Genomic DNA, 19635 nt, shown 5'->3' with positions numbered 1-19635 from the left:
GAGACTGGGTGTAGAGGGAGAAGAGAAGTGAACAAAGGACTGAACCTTGAGGGACACCAGTGGCAAGTGGGTGTGGTGCTGATACAGTACCAGACTAGGTAACCTGGAAAGAGTGCCCAAAGAGATAGGACTTGAACCATTCTAGGGCTGTCCCGCAGATCCTAGAGCTGATAAGGATGACTGGAGGATGTGGTGATCAACAGTGTCAAATGCAGCAGAAAGATCAAGGAGAATCAGGACTGAGGAGTGGAGGCAGTATGTGCTGCATGAAGTGCCTCACTGACAGGGAGAAGCACAGTCTCAGTTGAGTGTCTAGCTCAGAAGCTGGACTGGTGAGGATCCAGGAGGTTGTTCCATGAGAGAAAAGAGGAGAGTTGGTTAGCAACAGCATGTTCAAGTGTCTTTGATGGGAAGGGGAGAAGAGAAATGGGGCAGTAGTTCTGGATGACAGAGGGGTCTAAGTTGTTTTTTTTTCAGCAGACTGGTGATGTGGGCCCATTTGAAGCTGGAGGGAAAGTAGCCGGAGGATAAGGAGGAGTTGATGAGTGAGGTGAGAAAAGGGAGGATGTCAAGAGTGATGGTCTGGAGGAGAGATGAGGGGATAGGGTCAAGGGCACAGGTGTTTGGATGGTCAGAGAGCAGGAGCTGGGAGACATCTGAAGTGGAAAGAGGGGGAAAAAGCAGAGAGCAAGGGGAAGAGACAGGGAGGGTGGGGAGGGCGTGTGATGGGGAGGCAGGCATGGTGAAGGAGTTGTGGGTGGCTAAGATCTTCTCCTCAAAAAAGACCACAGTCCTCTGCAGTGATGGAGGACTGAGCTGCAGCTGGTGGAGAGCTGAGGAGAGACGAGAAAATAGAAAACAGTTGACGAAGGTTGGAGATGGAGGTATGAATTTTGGATTGATAAAACTTGATCTTGTTTGATTTGAGCGAAGCTGTGAACTCAGCAAGGAGGGACTGGTCGCGGGACAGGTCAGCAGGGGCCTTGCATTTCTCTGCTTCCTCTCTGCTGCATAGAGACTGATTCTGTAGGAGTGAAGTGTTTCAGATATCCAGGGACTAGGAGGGGAAACTCTTGCTGGCCTGGAGACAAGAGGAGATAATGTGTCCAGTGATGATGGCAAAGGATTCAAGTGGAGGGAGGGAGGCAGTGACCAAGGAGGCAATGGAGCACTTGCATGTGACGTCACATCCGATCCAGATTGTAAACAGACGCCACCTTGTCGGTCAAACGCCATATTTCCGCCTTCTACTTCTGCTTCTACTTCTACCTTTTCTTCTGGAAAACCCTACTATATACAATTTTACTACAACGTCAACTCCACTGAAAATCAATAAAACATAAGACGAGTTGAATCCTGTGTCCGAGTCCTTCCCTTTCAAGTGTGGGAAACCCATGATGCTTACATACACTTGACAGTAGGCTGCCACGGGACCCTGACAGGCGTGCAAAATGGATTGCTGCTATCAGGTATACCATATATACAGTAATAGTGATAGACTACAAGCTCTCCCTACCTGTGCACGTTTTTTGTTTTTTGTGTGTATTTTTGCATGTTGTTCATCTGTACCGGACTTCAATATCCACTACAACCGTATGGACTTACTGGACATTGGTTTCCAGCAGAAAATGACAGTATGTAGCGATTTCCATCGCATGCACAACATTCCGGACGAGATAGCGAGACCAGTGGGGTCTCAATACTTAAGTGACTTACCCGTCCAATGAGGATTGTTATTTTCTTGTTTACAAGATGCCACATCTGAGGGGGACTGACAAATCCTGAATTTCTGTAAAGATAACTGTCCAGAGATTTATAAACACGCAGTGCTTCACCACTGAACAGCGAGGGAAAGTTAATGAGGTAATTATACACATCTGGGTATTCCGCTGGCAGTTCAATATCCACTGACACGGTCGTGAAAACTACGTCTGGTAATCGATAAGGGTCACTAATGTGTAGGTCATTTATTTTAGACATATATCTAGTTATCTGTTCATTAGAAAAATGAGCTGTGTAGTCCGTCGGTTGAAATTGATCCATTTTGTACACGAGTGCAGCAATATTCAGCTGTGTTTTTTACCGACAAGATGGCGGCTGTTTACATTCTGGTCACGTGACTGCAAGAGGTCTATAGAGGAAGGAGAGGAGGTTTTGACAGACTGTAACAGCAGGGGTAGGAGGGAGGAATGATGGTTGGAGAGGAAGCAGGAAGGCGAATGAATTTAAGTGGTGGTCAGACAGATGGAGAGGGGTAACTGTGGGATCTGAGGCAGAGCAGTTTCTGAGGAAGACCAGGTCAAGAAAATTGCCAGCTTTATGGGTTGGAGGAGAGTTCAGCAGAGAGACAGATCAAAGGAGTGGAGTGGAGTAGAGGAAGGAAGGCAGCAGAGTGGGAGGCTTCTAGTTGGAGATTGAAGTCTCCCAGGAGCATCAGTGGGGTGACATCATCTGGGAAGAAGCTGAGTAGGATGTCCAGTTCATCAAAGAAACATCCCAAAGGGCCAGGAGGGCAATAAACAAACAAACAAACAAACAAACAAAAAAGACAAAAAGGTTAACAGGTAAAGAGATTGAAATGGAATGAAATTCAAAGGAGGCGATGGAGAGGTGGGAGAGTGGAAGAGGTGAGAATTTCCATGACTGAGAGATCAACAAACCAAACTCTCCCAACATAAGAGGAACCATGAGTGATGTAAATGTACGTTGACTGGTCAAGCAAGAACCATTGCAGCACTAGTAATCATCGTTTATAAAATAAATAAATAAATAAATAAATAAATAAAAAAGATGACCAAATGTACCAAAAGTGAAGTCCAGGCTTTATTGAGCATACATCCTATGGAGGAAATACAGTGCAATTTTGATGCATCTAAGCAAAATATATAAATCTTTGCTAGCATGTCATGCTAACATTATGCTTCCCCAGTGGGTAGTTCCTTTCAGTAAGTCCCTAGAACTGTTTGGTCCAAAAGCACCTTATGTTATCATCAGAAAAACCCATTTTTGGTCAAGACCGCTTCTTTTTCTTTCAGCTGCTCCCCTTAGGGGTCGCCACAGCAGTTCATCATAGCATCTTTGATTTGGCATAGGTTTTGCACTGGATGCCCTTCCTGATGCAACCCTCCCCAGTCTGTCTGGGCTTGGGACCAGTGCTGGCTTGTACAACCCCAGTGGCTGGGTATTTTACCTAACCTGCATGTCTTTGGACTGCAGGGGAAACCGGAGCACCCGGAGGAAACCCATGCAGACATGGGGAGAACATGTAAACTCCCCGTCGCCCATAAGGCTTGAACCCAGAACCTTCCTGCTGTGAGGCAACGGTGCTAACCACTGAACCACCATGCTGCTCAAGGCCTAATTTTCTCATATTATTATTATTATTATTATTATATCATCGTCGTCGTCTTCTTTTTCTTCTTATTATTATTATTTTTCCTCTCTTCTGTTATGATTGAGTTGTTATAGTTATTAGACTGGGCTCCCCTCACCCCAGACTGGTCACTTCAATTGAATGGGTTTTAATCCAAACCTCAATAAGTCTGAGTTATTGTTGGTTCATAAATAAAAAGCTCCATGGCTCCAATAAACATGCAAACTATTATTATACAAATTTAAATAATATTTATGAAGGAAATCTGTACTCAGGAAGTCAGGGGAATAAATCACACCCACCTGGATCTTGAGCGTCCGCTCAGACTGAAGTTGCTTCTCAAAAGACAGTTTCATGGTGCTGACCTTCTTCTCTTCCTCTTTAGCCTTTTGCAGCTCTGTGTTTGCCAAAGAAACACTATCATTAGCTATTAGCATTCATTTAATCATCCTTTAATGCAGAGCCAACATTTTTAGAACAAACTACCACTTACTACTTTAACAACATTATATTTAGATAGATTATATTCTATAAAGAAAGGAAAAACAAAACACTTCTGTTGTGTGTTTTTGTCACCGGCGTGGCACATCTTTTGAATTTTATACCTAGAAAAATACATGTGGTGTCTTTTAGAGTGAAACTTAGGCTCTTAAGGTTCAGTAACATACCTTAAAGTATTTTTAAAGGCATAAAGATACATAAAACAACCAAAGAACATGACCGCAAACTATATTTAACTATTTGGAGCATACATCTATAGAAATAAACACAAAAATAGAACATTAAGAGAACATTCTCAAAACACTGGTACACTCACGCTGTTGCAGGTTTTTCAGCTGGTTATTGAGCTCCTCTTTCTCACTGGCCAGGTTTGCTACATCCACAGTCAGAGTGCGGTTAGACTCCTCTAGCTGCACACACACACACACACACACACACACACACACTTATTATTCCTCAATTTAATTTCAGCTTTCTTTTTTCCTCTCTCTTTCTCCTCTGCCAAATTGTACCCTAAGCTCAGGGGTAATCCTCTACATCTGTACTTTGGTGATGACGAAAAACTGCAGATCTTTGGCACTTTAGTCTTTTAGTCTTTCTTTGTAAATGTGTTTCAGAACTGAGTATTTGGAATATGAACCTGCTGTTATTACTTACTCAGCTTGTGTTGATGCTTTGTGATATTCAGTTCAACTTAAAGATGAATGGAGATCAGAGTCATTTCATTAATCCCAATAGCAAACAAAAATTGCACTAAATCATAGCAGCATAGACGTGGATGTTGTGCCATTACAAAATATACTACTTGTAAGGTACAGAGTAGCTCCATGTGAAATTATCAAAGGTAATTATAATTGAAATTTATGTGGTTTCTAATAAGTTACACCATTAACTGCTACTAAATGACAGTTTAAATTGATGACATACTGTATATGACTTGACATCTTTTTCTCTATCATTTCCTTTGATGTAGTTGCATCCACTATCTGACTGATAAACGACCAAAATGTGGACCAACAAGTCAACATCTGTCCAGGCTTTGTAAGGAATAAAACAAAACCATGCGTGCTGTTATAGGAAAGTACTCAAGAACAGCATGGTGTAATGCTGTTAACTCCAGGCATCTCTCTACCCCCCTTTTCTCGCTACTCCTCCCCTGAACCTAGTTTTCTCCCTCAGCTCACTCCCTCTCTACACAGGTAGAGCTTTCTGCACCCACAAGAGCTAGGGAAAAGCTTAAGTTGTACAGCAGGGAAGCTGTGCATTTCCAGGTCAAAAATTTTATAGCATAGTGCATCATGGCTCAAAACAGAGCACTCATAAGCATCCCAATGAACCACAAAATTAAAAATGGGACACACTATCTTCTTCTGCACTCTAAAACCCCCAAACATTTTAGCATATGAAAATATTTTGACTATATTTATTACGTTTATCTAATCTCTCTTTATAAGATTATTACACACCAAATATATTTCTAATTTTATTTCTTCAGATTTATTTGAATTTTATGCTCATTTTGTTTTAGTTACAGATAAGTTTGCATATTTTAAACATTTATTTGAATGAAAGAATGAATTAATTTCAATGAGGTTTGATGAATTCAGCTTTATCTATTTAAACAAATGTAATGAGGACTGCCAAACTTGGTCATTTAAGACAGAGTGTATCTCTCCCTTTGTCTCACCGAACTGATAGTGTTGTCCTTGTCGCTGAGTTCCTGTAGGTGTCTGGCCATCATATCTTTGATCTCCAGCTCTTTCATGATCTTCTCTTTCTCCAGATCTGAGTACTGCTCCTCAGCAATGGAGCGTGCCAACTGCTCTGAGTCAGCCTTTGTCAGGCTTGCCTCCAGCTGTGAGGCTAGAGAGTCCCTGCACAAATGCACATACAAATTCACACACTTTATTATGGCTTGTCTTAGCAAGTATTTTGCCAACTCCCTAATTACTGCTCAGCGCATTAAATTTATTAATACAGTACACTGTAAAGCTCCTAATTAATGAGCAATGAGTGCCACTAGATGGAGTTAATAGTACTTTCATTAAATTCAGAAATCTGTGCTATACAATCTCAGTATATGATAAACGTTCTTTTATAGTTTTATAGCTGACATATTTTGGGTACTTGGCTCACTTTCCTCACATTTAGCTCATCAGAAATTCATGTAAAACATGTTTATATATATATATATATATATATATATATATATATATATATATATATATATATATATATATGCTAAAAATGTGTATGCATTAAAAAAATGTTAAATCTAAATGTTAAATTGGTCGCTGAGTGTAAAGCTAAATATTTAGAAAATACGCAAATAATCTGCATCAGCGCTCTGGCCCATGCCCCTTGCCATAGCCTCAGCTCACATGGCCCCGCCCACACTGCTGACTGTGGATCAGTAGGTGAGATGAGGGGAAGCGATACAAACATGGCTGGTTCACTCCCAATAGGAGAGATTGAGTGGGCGGTTACTGCTGGTGTGTGGGCTGCCTGGCTCATGCTAACAGGAGGACTACAGTAGCTCAAATAATCACCCTTTTCAACCGTGGTGATCAGAAAGGCATCTCATGGTTTACAACACATTGAACCATAAGGTGGAGAGGCTACAGCAGCAGAAGACTGCAGAAGGGTTCCATTCTTGTCAGCCAAGCACAGGAATCTGAGGCACAGCCTCAAAAAAACTAGACAGTTAAAAACACCATCTTGTCTAAATCTTGATTTCTGCTGCAACATGCAGATGGTAGAAATTAGAATTTGGAGACAATAGCATGAATCCACGTTTTCAGGCCTGTGGTGGTGGTATAATGTTGTGGGTAATGTTTTCTTGGCACATATTGGGCCCCTTAATATAAAATCAAACATCATTTGAATGCCACAACCTATCTGAGGATTATTAATGTGAACATTCTTCTCTTTATCCATTAACATCCATGAAATGTATCAGTCAGGATTTGGATCACGTTATAACACAGAGATAGCACTGGTTAAAGTAGTAAATGATCTACTACAGGCCTCTGATCAAGGCTGTGTCTCCCTGCTTGTGTTACTTGACCTTAGTGCAGCTTTTGACACCACTGATCATAATATTCTCCTGGATTGACTAGAAAATGTCACTGGAGTTAAGGGAATGGCCCTCTCCAGGCTCAGGTCTTATTTAACTGATTGTTATCAGTGCGTTGATATAAATGGTGACTTTTGAAAGTTTGGTGTTGTGCAAGGTTTTGTCTTTGGCCCACTTTTTTTTCCCTTTGTAAATACTATCTTTGTCTAATAATATTCGTAACATGGTATTAGTTTCCACTGTTATGCTGATGACACACAGTTGTATGTTTCAGCAAAGTCAGATGAGAGACACCAGTTTAATAAAGTTGAGGAATGTGTAAAGGGAATTAGACACTGGATGCTTATTAACCTCCTTCTACTTAATTCTGTCAAAACAGAAGAAGTACTTGTATTAGGTTCACATGCAGCTAGAAGTAAGTTTTCTGATTACATAGTAACTTTGGATGGCTTTTCTCTTTCATCATGGCAGCAGTTAAAGACCTTGGGGTGATCATTGACTCCAGTCTTTCATTTAAAACTCATGTAGATAATATTACTAGGATAGCCTACTTTCATGTCAGAAATAATGCTAAGAAAATAAATATAATGTCACTACATGATGCAGAAAAGTTAGTTCATGCTTTTGTTATGTCTAGGTTGAGTTATTGTTATGCCTCACTGTCTGGATGTTCCAGTCGGTGCATAAACAAACTCCAGTTAGTACAAAATGCAGCAGCAAGGGTCCTGACTAGAACTAGAAGATATAACCACATCACCCCTATCTTATCCACACTGCACTGACTCACAGTCAAATTTCACACTGATTTATAAAACACCACTACTGGCCTAGAAAGCACTGAATGGTCTTGCACCAGAGAACCTGAGCGAATTTCTGGTCTTTTGTGATTCACTACACCTACTTAGATCAAAAGATGCAGGCTATTTTTTGGTGCCTCAATTGATGACGGCTACAGCAGGGGGCAGAGCCTTCTTTTACAGATCCACACAGTTATGGAAGAACCTTCCAAGTAGGGTTTGAGATGCACACACACTCTGTGTTTATGTATTGGCTGAAAACTCCTGGCTCTCCTTTTTGTAGTTATGCTATCATAGTTAGTCTTGTTGGAGTCCCTGCTTGCACTCAGCACACAATATACACTGTTCTTAACCATTACTTCACAGTGGGCATACCTAACAATCTGTCTCTCTCTCTCTCTCTCTCTCTCTCTCTCTCTGTGTGTCTCAAGGTACACAATGTTGCTGGCCTCTCCTGCTCCTCTGACCTGTCTGATCCATCCTGATGTTCTACTTCTGGCTGAGGTTCTCATCACTTCACTCCTGTGGAGGATGGCCCCATATGGATAATTTAAAGATACATTTAGAAGATGGCTCTGGACACTTACAGTCACCCAAAACCCAAACAAGGATGGGTTCGGACATGGTTTTGGTAATTAAATTAGGGAACACACAACAATTCTAGATGATTCTCTAATCTTGTGCTTAGAATTTGTGGGAAATTATCCAACATATTAACTTACAGACATGATACTCCTAATTCCTGGCCATAAGGAGTAATTTGAGTATTAGGACCAGATGTATCAAATTGGGGCTGAAACTTGATAGAGCATGTCTCAGGAAGTAGACAAACAAATACACATAAACACACCTCTCCTCCTGAAGGTCCTCCAGTCTTCGATGTGCATCCTGGTAGAGTTTAGTCTTTTCATCACACTCTTCCTTCAGCTCTAGAATCTGAGTCTTATATAGTTTCTGCAAGCACAAAGATATTTTATAGACTATGGTACAGTAAAGGTCCAATTATTTGCTATTCTTTTAAATATGCCTCTCTGTATAACCAGTGTATTTGTGTATTATACAGTATGTTATGTCTGAACTGCAGGAGCTGAGTAAATCTAGTTTACCATGGCTCTCTTCAATTCTGGATTCTAATTGGTCAGAAGGTGTTAATTAATTTTCTACAACTATAGTACCAGCTATATTCTAGTTTTAAATCAAATCACAGGTTAATATTAATGCACTTGTTCTAATGAGTTATCATTTCTATAGTAACAGCTCACACACAAACTTGCATGGAGGACGCACCATACAAGGATATGTTTATTAAGCATTTTTGGAAGGAATCTCTGGTGTCAGTGCTTTGTAACAGTCAGAGGTAAAGCTATAATTGTATACTTTCTGACAGAGGATGTCTTCAGGACAGAACACTTAATGGTTTCTCTGTAACATGACGATATCCAAAACACATGGCATGTTTGGTTCACTTCTTCTATTTGGGTTGGTATAGGATCTAATCACTTTCTCACTCTACAGTGAGCTGGTACTATAGTTGTAGAAATCACTTTCTCACTCAAAGCACACTAGAGAAAAGGATAGAGACCATGTTGCTCTGTTCTTGGTCTCAAATCAGTTATTTTGGTATGTGATTACTGTGTACCGCACCATAGAGGAAAACGTATTAGGGTTCAGTTCAAACAGTGTAAAAACTGCATCTATACGGTAAATGCACCCTTAGAATGCTAGCATTCTGGAAGCACTTTGTCATTCAGACTAATTCTAAATAAAAGCATTAGAACATGGAGAGGACACAAAACATGCCAAACATACTGTGAAATACTGTTCCGCCTCCAGCTGGTCCTTTAACTCCTTCAGATGTGCATCAGCAACTTCTCTCTCCCTGATTGGACAAGGACAAAGGCTTTTAAACTCTTGCTAGCAGCCTTTATTTTTTGGCCAATAAATGTTTATCTGAACTTTACTTCCTTAGTTTTAAACTGGTCTAATAAGTAAGAGAAGCTTGTAGCTACAAATTTGTGTTTAAATCTTCACTCAGCTACCTTGCTCAGTAAGCAAAATTCATAAGCTTGTATTAAAAAACACATTATATTACTATAATACTATATTATCATTTAATCACTTAAAACAATTCTGTCTTCACACCTATCCATGGCTGACTGTTGCATGGAGTGATGATGGTGATGATGCACCATGTGCTGAAGTGAGTTCAAGATGGCAGCTCCAAATAGGTTTAGCTTTATGGTGTCCCTTTGTCTATTTTTAAAGAGCATCATATAGTGTCAGAGACCACACTGGCAAGTCTACTGGAGATTATTTTACATTCCCCTGTTTGGTTTGAAGTGATCATGCTTTTTTTTATTATTTATTTATTTATTTATTTATTTTCTTACGCGCGCGCACGCACACACACACGCACACCTGCGTAGTTCCTGGTTTTGTTTCTCCATGCTGAGTTTGAGCTCCAACAGGTGGTTGAGTTCTTGTTTGAGTTGTTTCTCAGAAGAGCGTAGCATGCTGACTTCATGCCTCTGAGCCTTCAGATCAGCTTGGGACAGATTCCGCCGCTGCATTTCCTGCTCTACTCTTACAGTCAGCAAATCCACCTGCATTGAGAGACACACAAGTGCATGAACAACTTATTAAGGCTCTGTTGACTATTTGATAAGTTTGAGATACTACACAGTATATCAACTGACAGTGATTCTTCTATCCCCTTGCATTAAAATGATGTTACCAACAAAACTCATCTAACCAAGTCATAGCCAAAATCTAAGTAAGCATAAGTAAGACAAAATGACTATAAAATACAATCTTTCATTCTTGGTATTCATATCAGATTATTTGCTCTTAAAAATATCTTTAGAGGGATGACTGGGAATTTTTGTGGAACCAACCACAACAGGACCAGAATGGGATGATGTAGAATGGTATGAAGAAGTGAAGCTGATTTCTTTCTAGCCCAGATTGTAGCTTATTCATGTAGTCAGTGACAGTCATGTCAGGTGATTATACAATGAAACACCTTCTAGATTTGGTCTCCATTGGGGCTGATTTTTTTCAGAGCGTTTTACTGAGAAGACAAAACATCTTCGGGCGTAATGAATGTATATAAGGTGGGTTCTCATAATTTTCCCTCAGAAAATGCACAGTAAATAGACTAAGCACACATTGTCCAAACAAAACACAAATTACACAAAAGGACTGATGACAGAACGGAAAGTTTTGTGATTTTTTTTTTTTTTGCAACTTATAATGCATTGTTCAACATAAATATTTTCATTGTCAAGCTATTGATATATATTAGTTTTAGCCCTTACATCCATCATGACCAGCCACTGTATCACTGTGGTATCACTGTAAGTACACCACCCCTATAAGGGCACTGGAAATAATCTGATTACAGACATGTGACAGACAGACAGACAGACAGACAGACAGACAGACCTCCTCCGTGAGCTTGTTCTTGTGTGAGCGCAGCTCTTGGAGCTCATTCTGTGCCAGCTTATAATCACAATCCAGGGCTGAGTTATGTTTCTCCAGTTGCATCAGCTTACTCTCCAGCTGCTGCTTAGCTGAACGCTCATCCTGAAGCTTACGCTCCATGTCTGACACACACACACACACACACACACACACACACACACACTCTCACCATTAAAAAAGCACCAACAGCCATCATGCTGCACACTTACTGCTCTATTGAAACATTTAATCAAGGATTTCAATCATGGGGCGGCACGGTGGTGTAGTGGTTAGCGCTGTCGCCTCACAGCAAGAAGGTCTTGGGTTCGAGCCCCAGGGCCGGCGAGGGCCTTTCTGTGTGGAGTTTGCATGTTCTCCCCGTGTCCGCGTGGGTTTCCTCCGGGTGCTCCGGTTTCCCCCACAGTCCAAAGACATGCAGGTTAGGTTAACTGGTGACTCTAAATTGACCGTAGGCGTGAATGTGGGTGTGAATGGTTGTCTGTGTCTATGTGCCAACGCTGTGATGACCTGGCGACTTGTCCAGGGTGTACCTTTCGCCCGTAGTCAGCTGGGATAGGCTCCAGCTTGCCTGCGACCCTGTAGAAGGATAAAGCGGCTAGAGATAATGAGATGAGATGAGATTTCAATCATGTGCACAAACATGACATCTAACCAGTTAATTGTTTATTGATCAATTTTCAGTTTCTGTTTAACCTTTCTGAGGTAAAATACTGTGAAATCTGGCACCAGCTACATATTCACACCACACGTGAAATATTTCTAACTGGCTAATATAAAGAGAGCTGGTACTTTTCAGTCAACTGTGTTGTATCTTTTAGCATCCACAGTAGTTACAACTTGGATTGGATGGTTCACAGAAAAGAGCACAACTGTATGTACTGCAATTTGTATTAAATGCTTTTGGGATTCCCTCGATATGGAGTCATTGACTGGCAAAGCAACTATCTGGAAGATCATCTCCCTCCCATGGAGTGAACACTCGTAGAGGGAACTTTGTGTTAGGACTAGGACTGTTTTGGCCTCTAGAGACCGCTGTTATTTCCTTTTCGTGTCATGTTTATTTTGGCCTCTAGAGGCCGCCACTGTTCCTGTGTTTTGTGTTTGTGTTAATTGCCTGTTTAGTCCTGATTAACTTCACCTGTGTTCAATTTAGTTTGTGTATTTATACCCCCTGAGTTCAGTCCTCTTGTCACGGAGTCTTTGAGCTGTTATGTTTATCTCCAGTTTCCTCTGTACCGTGTTCTTTGTTTTGCACTTTGCTTTTCTTTTGGACCTAAGTATTTACTGTGTTTTTGGATCTTCTGAGCGTTCAGCATTTTGCGTTTCCTTTTGTTTTTGGACTTTGCACCTTTGGATATTTTTAGTTTTGTTATCTTCTGAGCTTTTGGATTTTCTTTTTTTGTTTTTTCATCGGATTGTAAATATTGTACATAGTGTAAATAAACTGTTGTTTGATACTTTTTCTACTTCCGCCTCATGCCTCTGCGTTTGAGTCATCCCCCTGGTGGCCTAGTGGGGGTTTGCTGGATTATCACACCAACGAATCAGGTTCGAATCCCAGCAAAACCCTAACAGAAAGACTCCGACATGACCGACTCAGCAGAGGCTGCTTCAACTGTCTACCCGGCCAACCTTCAGGGAATTATGGCAGCTTTGACACGCTTCGGAGCGACCATGGACGCTCATGGACGTACGCTCACCAGCCAACGTGAGGCCCTTGCTCGCCACGAAGAACTGCTTCAGCAAATTGGGAAAACCCTGGCACAGCTGACATCTCTGCCTGCATCTCCTCATCCTGATCCAGCTCCCGCTCCTGCTCCAGTGCCTCCTGCCATGCTGCCTTCTTCACCTCGCGAACCCAGCCTTCCTGCACCACAGAGGTATGATGGCAAGCACAGTGAGTGCCGAGAGTTCCTTACCCAGTGTCAACTCACCTTTGAGCTTCAGCCTACCACCTACACTACGGATCGCCGCAAGATTGCCTTTGTGATCACCTTATTAGCTGGTAAGGCGCGAGCCTGGGCTACTGCTATCTGGCAAAGACAGGGACCTGAGTGCCTTGATTTCCAGCTGTTTTCTGAAGAGATGCTTCGGGTCTTCGATCAGGCGGACATCAGTACCGACGCAGCCCGAAAGCTCATGTCCATCCGGCAAGGAGGAAGCGTCGCAGATTACGCCATCTCGTTCCGGACGCTCGCAGCAGTAAGTGGATGGAACGAGACTGCCCTGGTGTCAGCCTTCCACCATGGTCTGTCTGACCCCATCAAGGACGGTCTGGCCTCTATTGGATGCCCAAGTGACCTCGAAACCCTCATCTCACATGCTATTCGTCTGGACAACAGGATGAGAGAACGCCACCAAGCCTTGAGCCCCCCCAGCCTCCCTACCTCTACCTGGAGACCGTCTACCTCCTTCAGTGACTGTCCAGAACCCATGCAAGTGGGTCGTACTCGCCTCTCCGCACCTGAGAGGGAGCGCAGAAGGAGGGACAAGTGCTGCATCTACTGTGGCAAGCCTGGTCACTTCCGAGCATCATGTCCCGAACTCTTGGGAAAAGGACCGCCCCGTCCAGCCAAGGGAGGGTTGTGACGGGGCCTACCCTCTCTCCCGGACTCCCTGGCCAAGGAATCTACATCCCGGTCTCCATATCCTGGGGTGAGTCTGTCCATTCTTGTCAAGCCTTGTTAGACTCAGGGGCGGCTGGGAACTTTATGGATATTCACTTCGCCCAAAGCATCAATATTCTGACTGCACCTCTTGAAGTCCCACTGTCTGTGTCTGCCCTCGATGGCCAAGTGTTAGGTGATGGAAGAGTCACCCAAGTTACTTCTCCAGTCTTCCTCCAGTCTCAAGGTCACAAGGAAGAAATATCACTGCACCTGATTCCTTCACCTGAGTTCCCAGTTATTCTAGGCCTTCCTTGGCTTACTCGCCACAACCCTCGCATAGACTGGGTAATTAGCCAGGTTGTGGAATGGGGCCCTGCATGCCATGCCTCTTGTCTGCTCTCTAGCTCTCCTGTGTCCCCTGCCGAGCCTCCTGATCTCACCGAGTTATCTCAAGTTCCCACAGAGTACTGGGATCTCAAGGAGGTCTTCAGCAAGAGCAGGGCCGCCGTTCTTCCTCCGCACCAGGCCTACGACTGTGCCATCGACTTGCTCCCTGGGACTACCCCTCCTCGTGGCAGACTGTTTTCCCTCTCTCAGCCAGAACGCAAGGCCATGGAGGAATACCTCAAAGACGCCCTGGTCTCTGGGTTCATTCGACCCTCCACCTCACCTGCTGGTGCCGGCTTCTTCTTTGTCGGCAAGAAGGATGGGGGGCTCCGACCATGTATTGACTACAGGGGCCTGAACAAGATCACTGTGCGCAACCGATATCCCCTTCCGCTGATGTCCACTGCTTTCGACCTGCTCCAAGGTGCCACAGTCTTCACCAAGTTGGACCTACGGAACGCATACCACCTCATCCGTATCCGACAGGGAGACGAGTGGAAGACTGCCTTTAACACCCCGTCTGGGCACTACGAATACCAGGTGATTCCCTTCGGACTCACCAACGCACCAGCTGTTTTTCAGGCCCTAATCAACGACGTCTTAAGGGACATGATTAACCTGTATGTTTTTGTCTACCTCGACGACATCCTTATCTTTTCCAAGACTGTGCAGGAGCACCGCCACCATGTCCGCCAGGTTCTCCAGAGGCTGCTACAGAACAATCTGTTCGCCAAGGCCCAGAAATGCGAATTTCATGTTCCCGAGGTCTCCTTTCTGGGATTTATTGTATGGACAGACCAACTCCAAATGGACCCTGCCAAGACCCTGGCCGTCCGGGACTGGCCTACTCCCAAGTCCGTTAAGGAGGTTCAGCGGTTCTTAGGATTCGCTAACTTCTACCGCAAGTTCATCAGGAACTTCAGTTCTGTAGCAGCACCCATGTCGGACCTCACCAAAGGGACAGGTGGATCTTATGTCTGGTCTCCTCAGGCGGAAAAGGCGTTCAAAGACCTCAAGGACCGCTTCTGCATGGCACCCATTCTGGTCCTCCCGGACACCTCCCAACCATTCATCGTGGAGGTGGACGCCTCGGACAGTGGTGTCGGCGCGGTGCTCTCTCAACGTTCGGAAGGAAAGCTGCACCCCTGCGCTTACTTCTCCCACCGCCTGAGTCCTGCGGAGTCCCGGTTTGATGTGGGGGATCGAGAACTGCTAGCGGTCAAACTGGCCCTTGAGGAGTGGAGGCACTGGCTGGAGGGAGCGCAACATCCATTCCTGGTTTGGACTGACCACAAGAACCTGGAGTACCTCCAGCAAGCCAAGAGACTGAACCCTCGACAGGCTAGGTGGGCCCTGTTTTTCAGTCGGTTTGACTTCACCCTCTCGTACTGCCCCGGCTCCAAGAACACCAAACCTGATGCACTGTCCAGGCTGTTCTCTGCCACTAACAGGGAGAATGAAGTCGGGCCTATTATCCCTGTGTCCCGGATTGTGGCCCCTGTCCGCTGGGGTATTGAGGAGGCTGTCCGACGAGCCCAACGCCAGGACCCCGGTCCTGGGACGGGGCCACCGGGCCTCTTGTACGTCCCACATCAAGCCCGGGCCAAGGTTCTCCAGTGGGGTCACTCTTCCCCTCTCACCGCCCACCCGGGAGCTCGGAGGACCCTGGACTTCCTGAAAAGACGGTTCTGGTGGCCTAACATGGAGAAGGAAGTAAGGTCATTTGTCCTGTCCTGTGAGGTTTGCACCAGAACCAAGAACCCACGACAGCGTCCCCAGGGTCTCCTGCATCCTCTGACCATTCCCCGGCGTCCCTGGTCCCATGTGGCAGTCGACTTCATCACGGGTCTCCCTGAGTCACAAGGTAACACGGTCATTTTGGTCATAGTTGACAGATTCTCCAAGGCATGCTGCTTCATACCACTGTGCAAACTCCCCTCTGCTCTTGAAACAGCGAAACTTATGTTTAATCATGTCTTCCGAGTCTTTGGTCTTCCACAGGACATCGTCTCAGACCGAGGGCCCCAGTTCTCCTCCCGAGTGTGGCACGGGTTCTGCAAGGTCATCGGAGCCACTGCCAGCCTCTCCTCTGGGTTTCACCCACAGTCCAATGGTCAGACGGAGAGGCTCAACCAGGACCTGGAAACCACCCTGCGAGGCCTGGCTATGGATAACCCGACATCGTGGAGCACCTGGCTGCCATGGGCAGAGTACGCCCACAACACCCTGCAGTCATCGGCCACCAAGCTGTCGCCATTCCAGTGCCAATTCGGGTTCCAGCCACCTCTGTTCCCGGACCAGGAGGAGGACGTGGGGGTGCCCTCGGTCAACCAATATGTGAGACGGTGTCGCAAGACCTGGAGCAAGGTCAGGAAGATCCTCATACAGACCTCGAGAACCAACCAGACTCAGGCCAACCGCCATAGAAGACCTGCACACGCTTTCCGCCCTGGGCAGTGGGTTTGGCTGTCCACTAAGGACCTTCCACTGCGGGTGGAGAACCTCAAGCTTGCTCCTCGCTACATTGGCCCCTTCAAGGTGGTGCGCAGGGTGAACCCTGTCTCCTACCGGTTCCAGTTGCCCCGGACTCTGAGGATCAACCCCACTTTCCATGTTTCCCTGTTGCGGCCCGTACTGACGTCTACGTATGCCCCTGCCCCTAGGAACCCCCCACCCCCCCGCATCTTCCAGGGTCAGACTGTGTTCACTGTGCATCGCCTGCTTGACTCCCGCCGGGTCCGCGGCAGGTTGCAATATCTGGTGGACTGGGAGGGCTATGGTCCTGAGGAGCGCTGCTGGGTTCCTGCTCAGGATGTCCTAGATAAAGAACTGTGTCGGGACTTCCATTCGGCCCATCCGGATCGCCCTGGGAACGTCAGGAGATGCTCCTAGAGGGGGGGGGTCCTGTTAGGACTAGGACTGTTTTGGCCTCTAGAGGCCGCTGTTATTTCCTTTTCATGTCATGTTTATTTTGGCCTCTAGAGGCCACCACTGTTCCTGTGTTTTGTGTTTGTGTTAATTGCCTGTTTAGTCCTGATTATCTTCACCTGTGTTCAATTTAGTTTGTGTATTTATACCCCCTGAGTTCAGTCCTCTTGTCACGGAGTCTTTGAGCTGTTATGTTTATCTCCAGTTTCCTCTGTACCGTGTTCTTTGTTTTGCACTTTGCTTTTCTTTTGGACCTAAGTATTTACTGTGTTTTTGGATCTTCTGAGCGTTCAGCATTTTGCCTTTCCTTTTGTTTTTGGACTTTGCACCTTTGGATATTTTTATTTTTGTTATCTTCTGAGCTTTTGGATTTTCTTTTTTTGTTTTTACATTGGATTGTAAATATTGTACATAGTGTAAATAAACTGTTGTTTGATACTTTTTCTACTTCCACCTCACGCCTCTGCATTTGAGTCATCCCCCTGGTGGCCTAGTGGGGGTTTGCTGGATTATCTCAGGTTCGAATCCCAGCAAAACCCTAACACTTTGCTTCTTTGAACTTTTTAGTGAAGGACGAACTCTACCATGAAGTCAGGAAACCTTGCTAATTTAAGAGACATTTCTGCATGTTTGAACTATCGCTCTCTCATCGGAAAGTCTACATTTCTCAAGGATTTAATTACTGATAAAAACCTGAGCATGCTATTGTTACAGAAATTTGGCAGATACCCAATGACTTCCTGCAGCTGAACCTACTTATTCTACTTGGCTACGGATATCAGGCGAAGGTGTGGCTGAAAAGCCAGGGTGATGGACTAGCAGTTGTCTACAGCGATTGCATTAAACCTGTGCCTATTGAATTTTATGGTGTAGAATCCTTTGAATATCTGGCTTTCAGAGTTGTAGGATCACCTTCATTACTTATTATTTTAGTTTATTGTCCTCCGAAAGCCCAGGCTACTTTCTTTTCTGATCTCAGTGAACTGCTCATTTTAGCTTACTCTGTACATACTGATGTGTTGCTTGGTGACTTTAACATACAAGTCAATGTAAACTCTTCCACTACTAATGAATTTCTATCCTTAGTGCCATGCTTTAATCTTAAGCAACATGTAACTTTCCTGATACACTTTGATAGACATGTATGTTATTCCAGTTCTGTTGATGTTTCAATGCTGTGGGGCTGAAGGTGGCATTTCAGATCACAACCTGATTGATTTCAGTCTTAGTATCCCTCCTTCTGAATTAGCCAACAGAGTCACTGTGTTATACCAAAATTTAAAATCTATTGACCCTATCTCCTTTTTTTGCTGCTTTCAACTTTCCTGCCCTGGTCAGATCTTGTCTCTCAACAACTTCTCTGTTTCTGAAGTTCTTGATGCTTTTGCCCCTATTAAAGCTTGGTGTGTGCCATCCTGTCATTCCTGCCTTGGTTCACTCCTGAACATTGAGCCATGAAAGCTGCTGGTCGTCAACTTGGGAGTCTGTATAAGAAAACTGGCTTTTCTGTTCACTCTCAAATGCATTTAGACCATATGATGCTGTACGGAAACACTTTTAATGCTGCTTGCTTAACCTATATTTTTTCTTTAATACATACCACTAATGTAGGCCTAAGACACTTTTTGCCATAGTTAATAGACTCATGCATGCACCTGCCACTGTGCTTTCTGGGTCTAATGACCTTTACAATTCCATTCATAAACACTTCATGAATAAAAATGAATTAATTTACAACATGTTCCACTTTCTCTGTCTTAAACACTTCTCATAACTTTCTTCTAGAACACCTACCTAACCCATTGTCCAGCTTTACCCCTATTATTTTAGCTGATGTGTCTGCACTTATTAAGAATTCTAATTCCTCCTTCTGTCAACCTGATCCTATTCTCTCCATAAAAATTGCATGACTTCTGTTATCCATACCCTTACACTTTTTATAAACTGTTCTCTTACCTCTGGGGTCATTCCAGAAGAGCTAAAATTATCATCTGGCTGACCAAATCTCAAAAAACCCTGCCTCAGTCCAAATAACTTCAGTAACTATAGGCCCATTTCTAACCTACCTTTTACTGCAAAACATCTTGAGAGGGTTGTCGCTTCTCAGCTGCAGTCTTATCTTGACTTAAACAATATTTCTGAATCATTTCAGTCCAGTTTTCAACCATTACATAGTACTGAGACAGCGCTTCTTAAAGTTGTTAATGATCTTCACCTCTACAGACTCAGACTTTCTTAACCTTGATCTTAGCTTCCATTTGACACGATATGTCATCATATCCTTCTTTCCTGTCTCTCAGCTATTAGCATTACTGGTACAGCTCTCACCTGGTTCACCTCTTATCTTAAAGACAAGAAGCAGTTCATCTCACTTCAACAACATAAATTGTCTGTTTGTCTTGTTAAGCAAGGTGTTCCAATTGGTTCTGTCTTTGGGCCCATTCTTATTATAATATACACACTGGGGTTCCGGTGATAATT

General features: G+C 44.1%; 1 protein-coding gene across 3 annotated transcripts in view; it reads right to left on the bottom strand.

Moving 5' to 3' along the window:
* Window positions 1–19635, bottom strand: part of LOC132881548 (rho-associated protein kinase 2-like) — a 240113-nt gene that overhangs the window by 57788 nt on the left and 162690 nt on the right. For all 3 annotated transcript variants that reach the window (XM_060914115.1, XM_060914116.1, XM_060914117.1), the window contains exons 18-24: window positions 11192–11352; window positions 10166–10350; window positions 9557–9626; window positions 8598–8701; window positions 5562–5748; window positions 4191–4284; window positions 3676–3770 (exon numbers count right to left, since the gene is read on the bottom strand). In XM_060914115.1, the coding sequence (XP_060770098.1) occupies window positions 3676–3770; window positions 4191–4284; window positions 5562–5748; window positions 8598–8701; window positions 9557–9626; window positions 10166–10350; window positions 11192–11352 (896 nt within the window). The remainder of the gene's footprint in view (window positions 1–3675; window positions 3771–4190; window positions 4285–5561; window positions 5749–8597; window positions 8702–9556; window positions 9627–10165; window positions 10351–11191; window positions 11353–19635) is intronic.

Source organism: Neoarius graeffei, chromosome 2, assembly GCF_027579695.1.
Source record: "Neoarius graeffei isolate fNeoGra1 chromosome 2, fNeoGra1.pri, whole genome shotgun sequence".
NCBI classification, from domain to species: domain Eukaryota; kingdom Metazoa; phylum Chordata; class Actinopteri; order Siluriformes; family Ariidae; genus Neoarius; species Neoarius graeffei.
The sequence above is the reverse complement of the archived record's forward strand: the minus strand, read 5'-3'. Positions and strand labels throughout refer to the sequence as shown.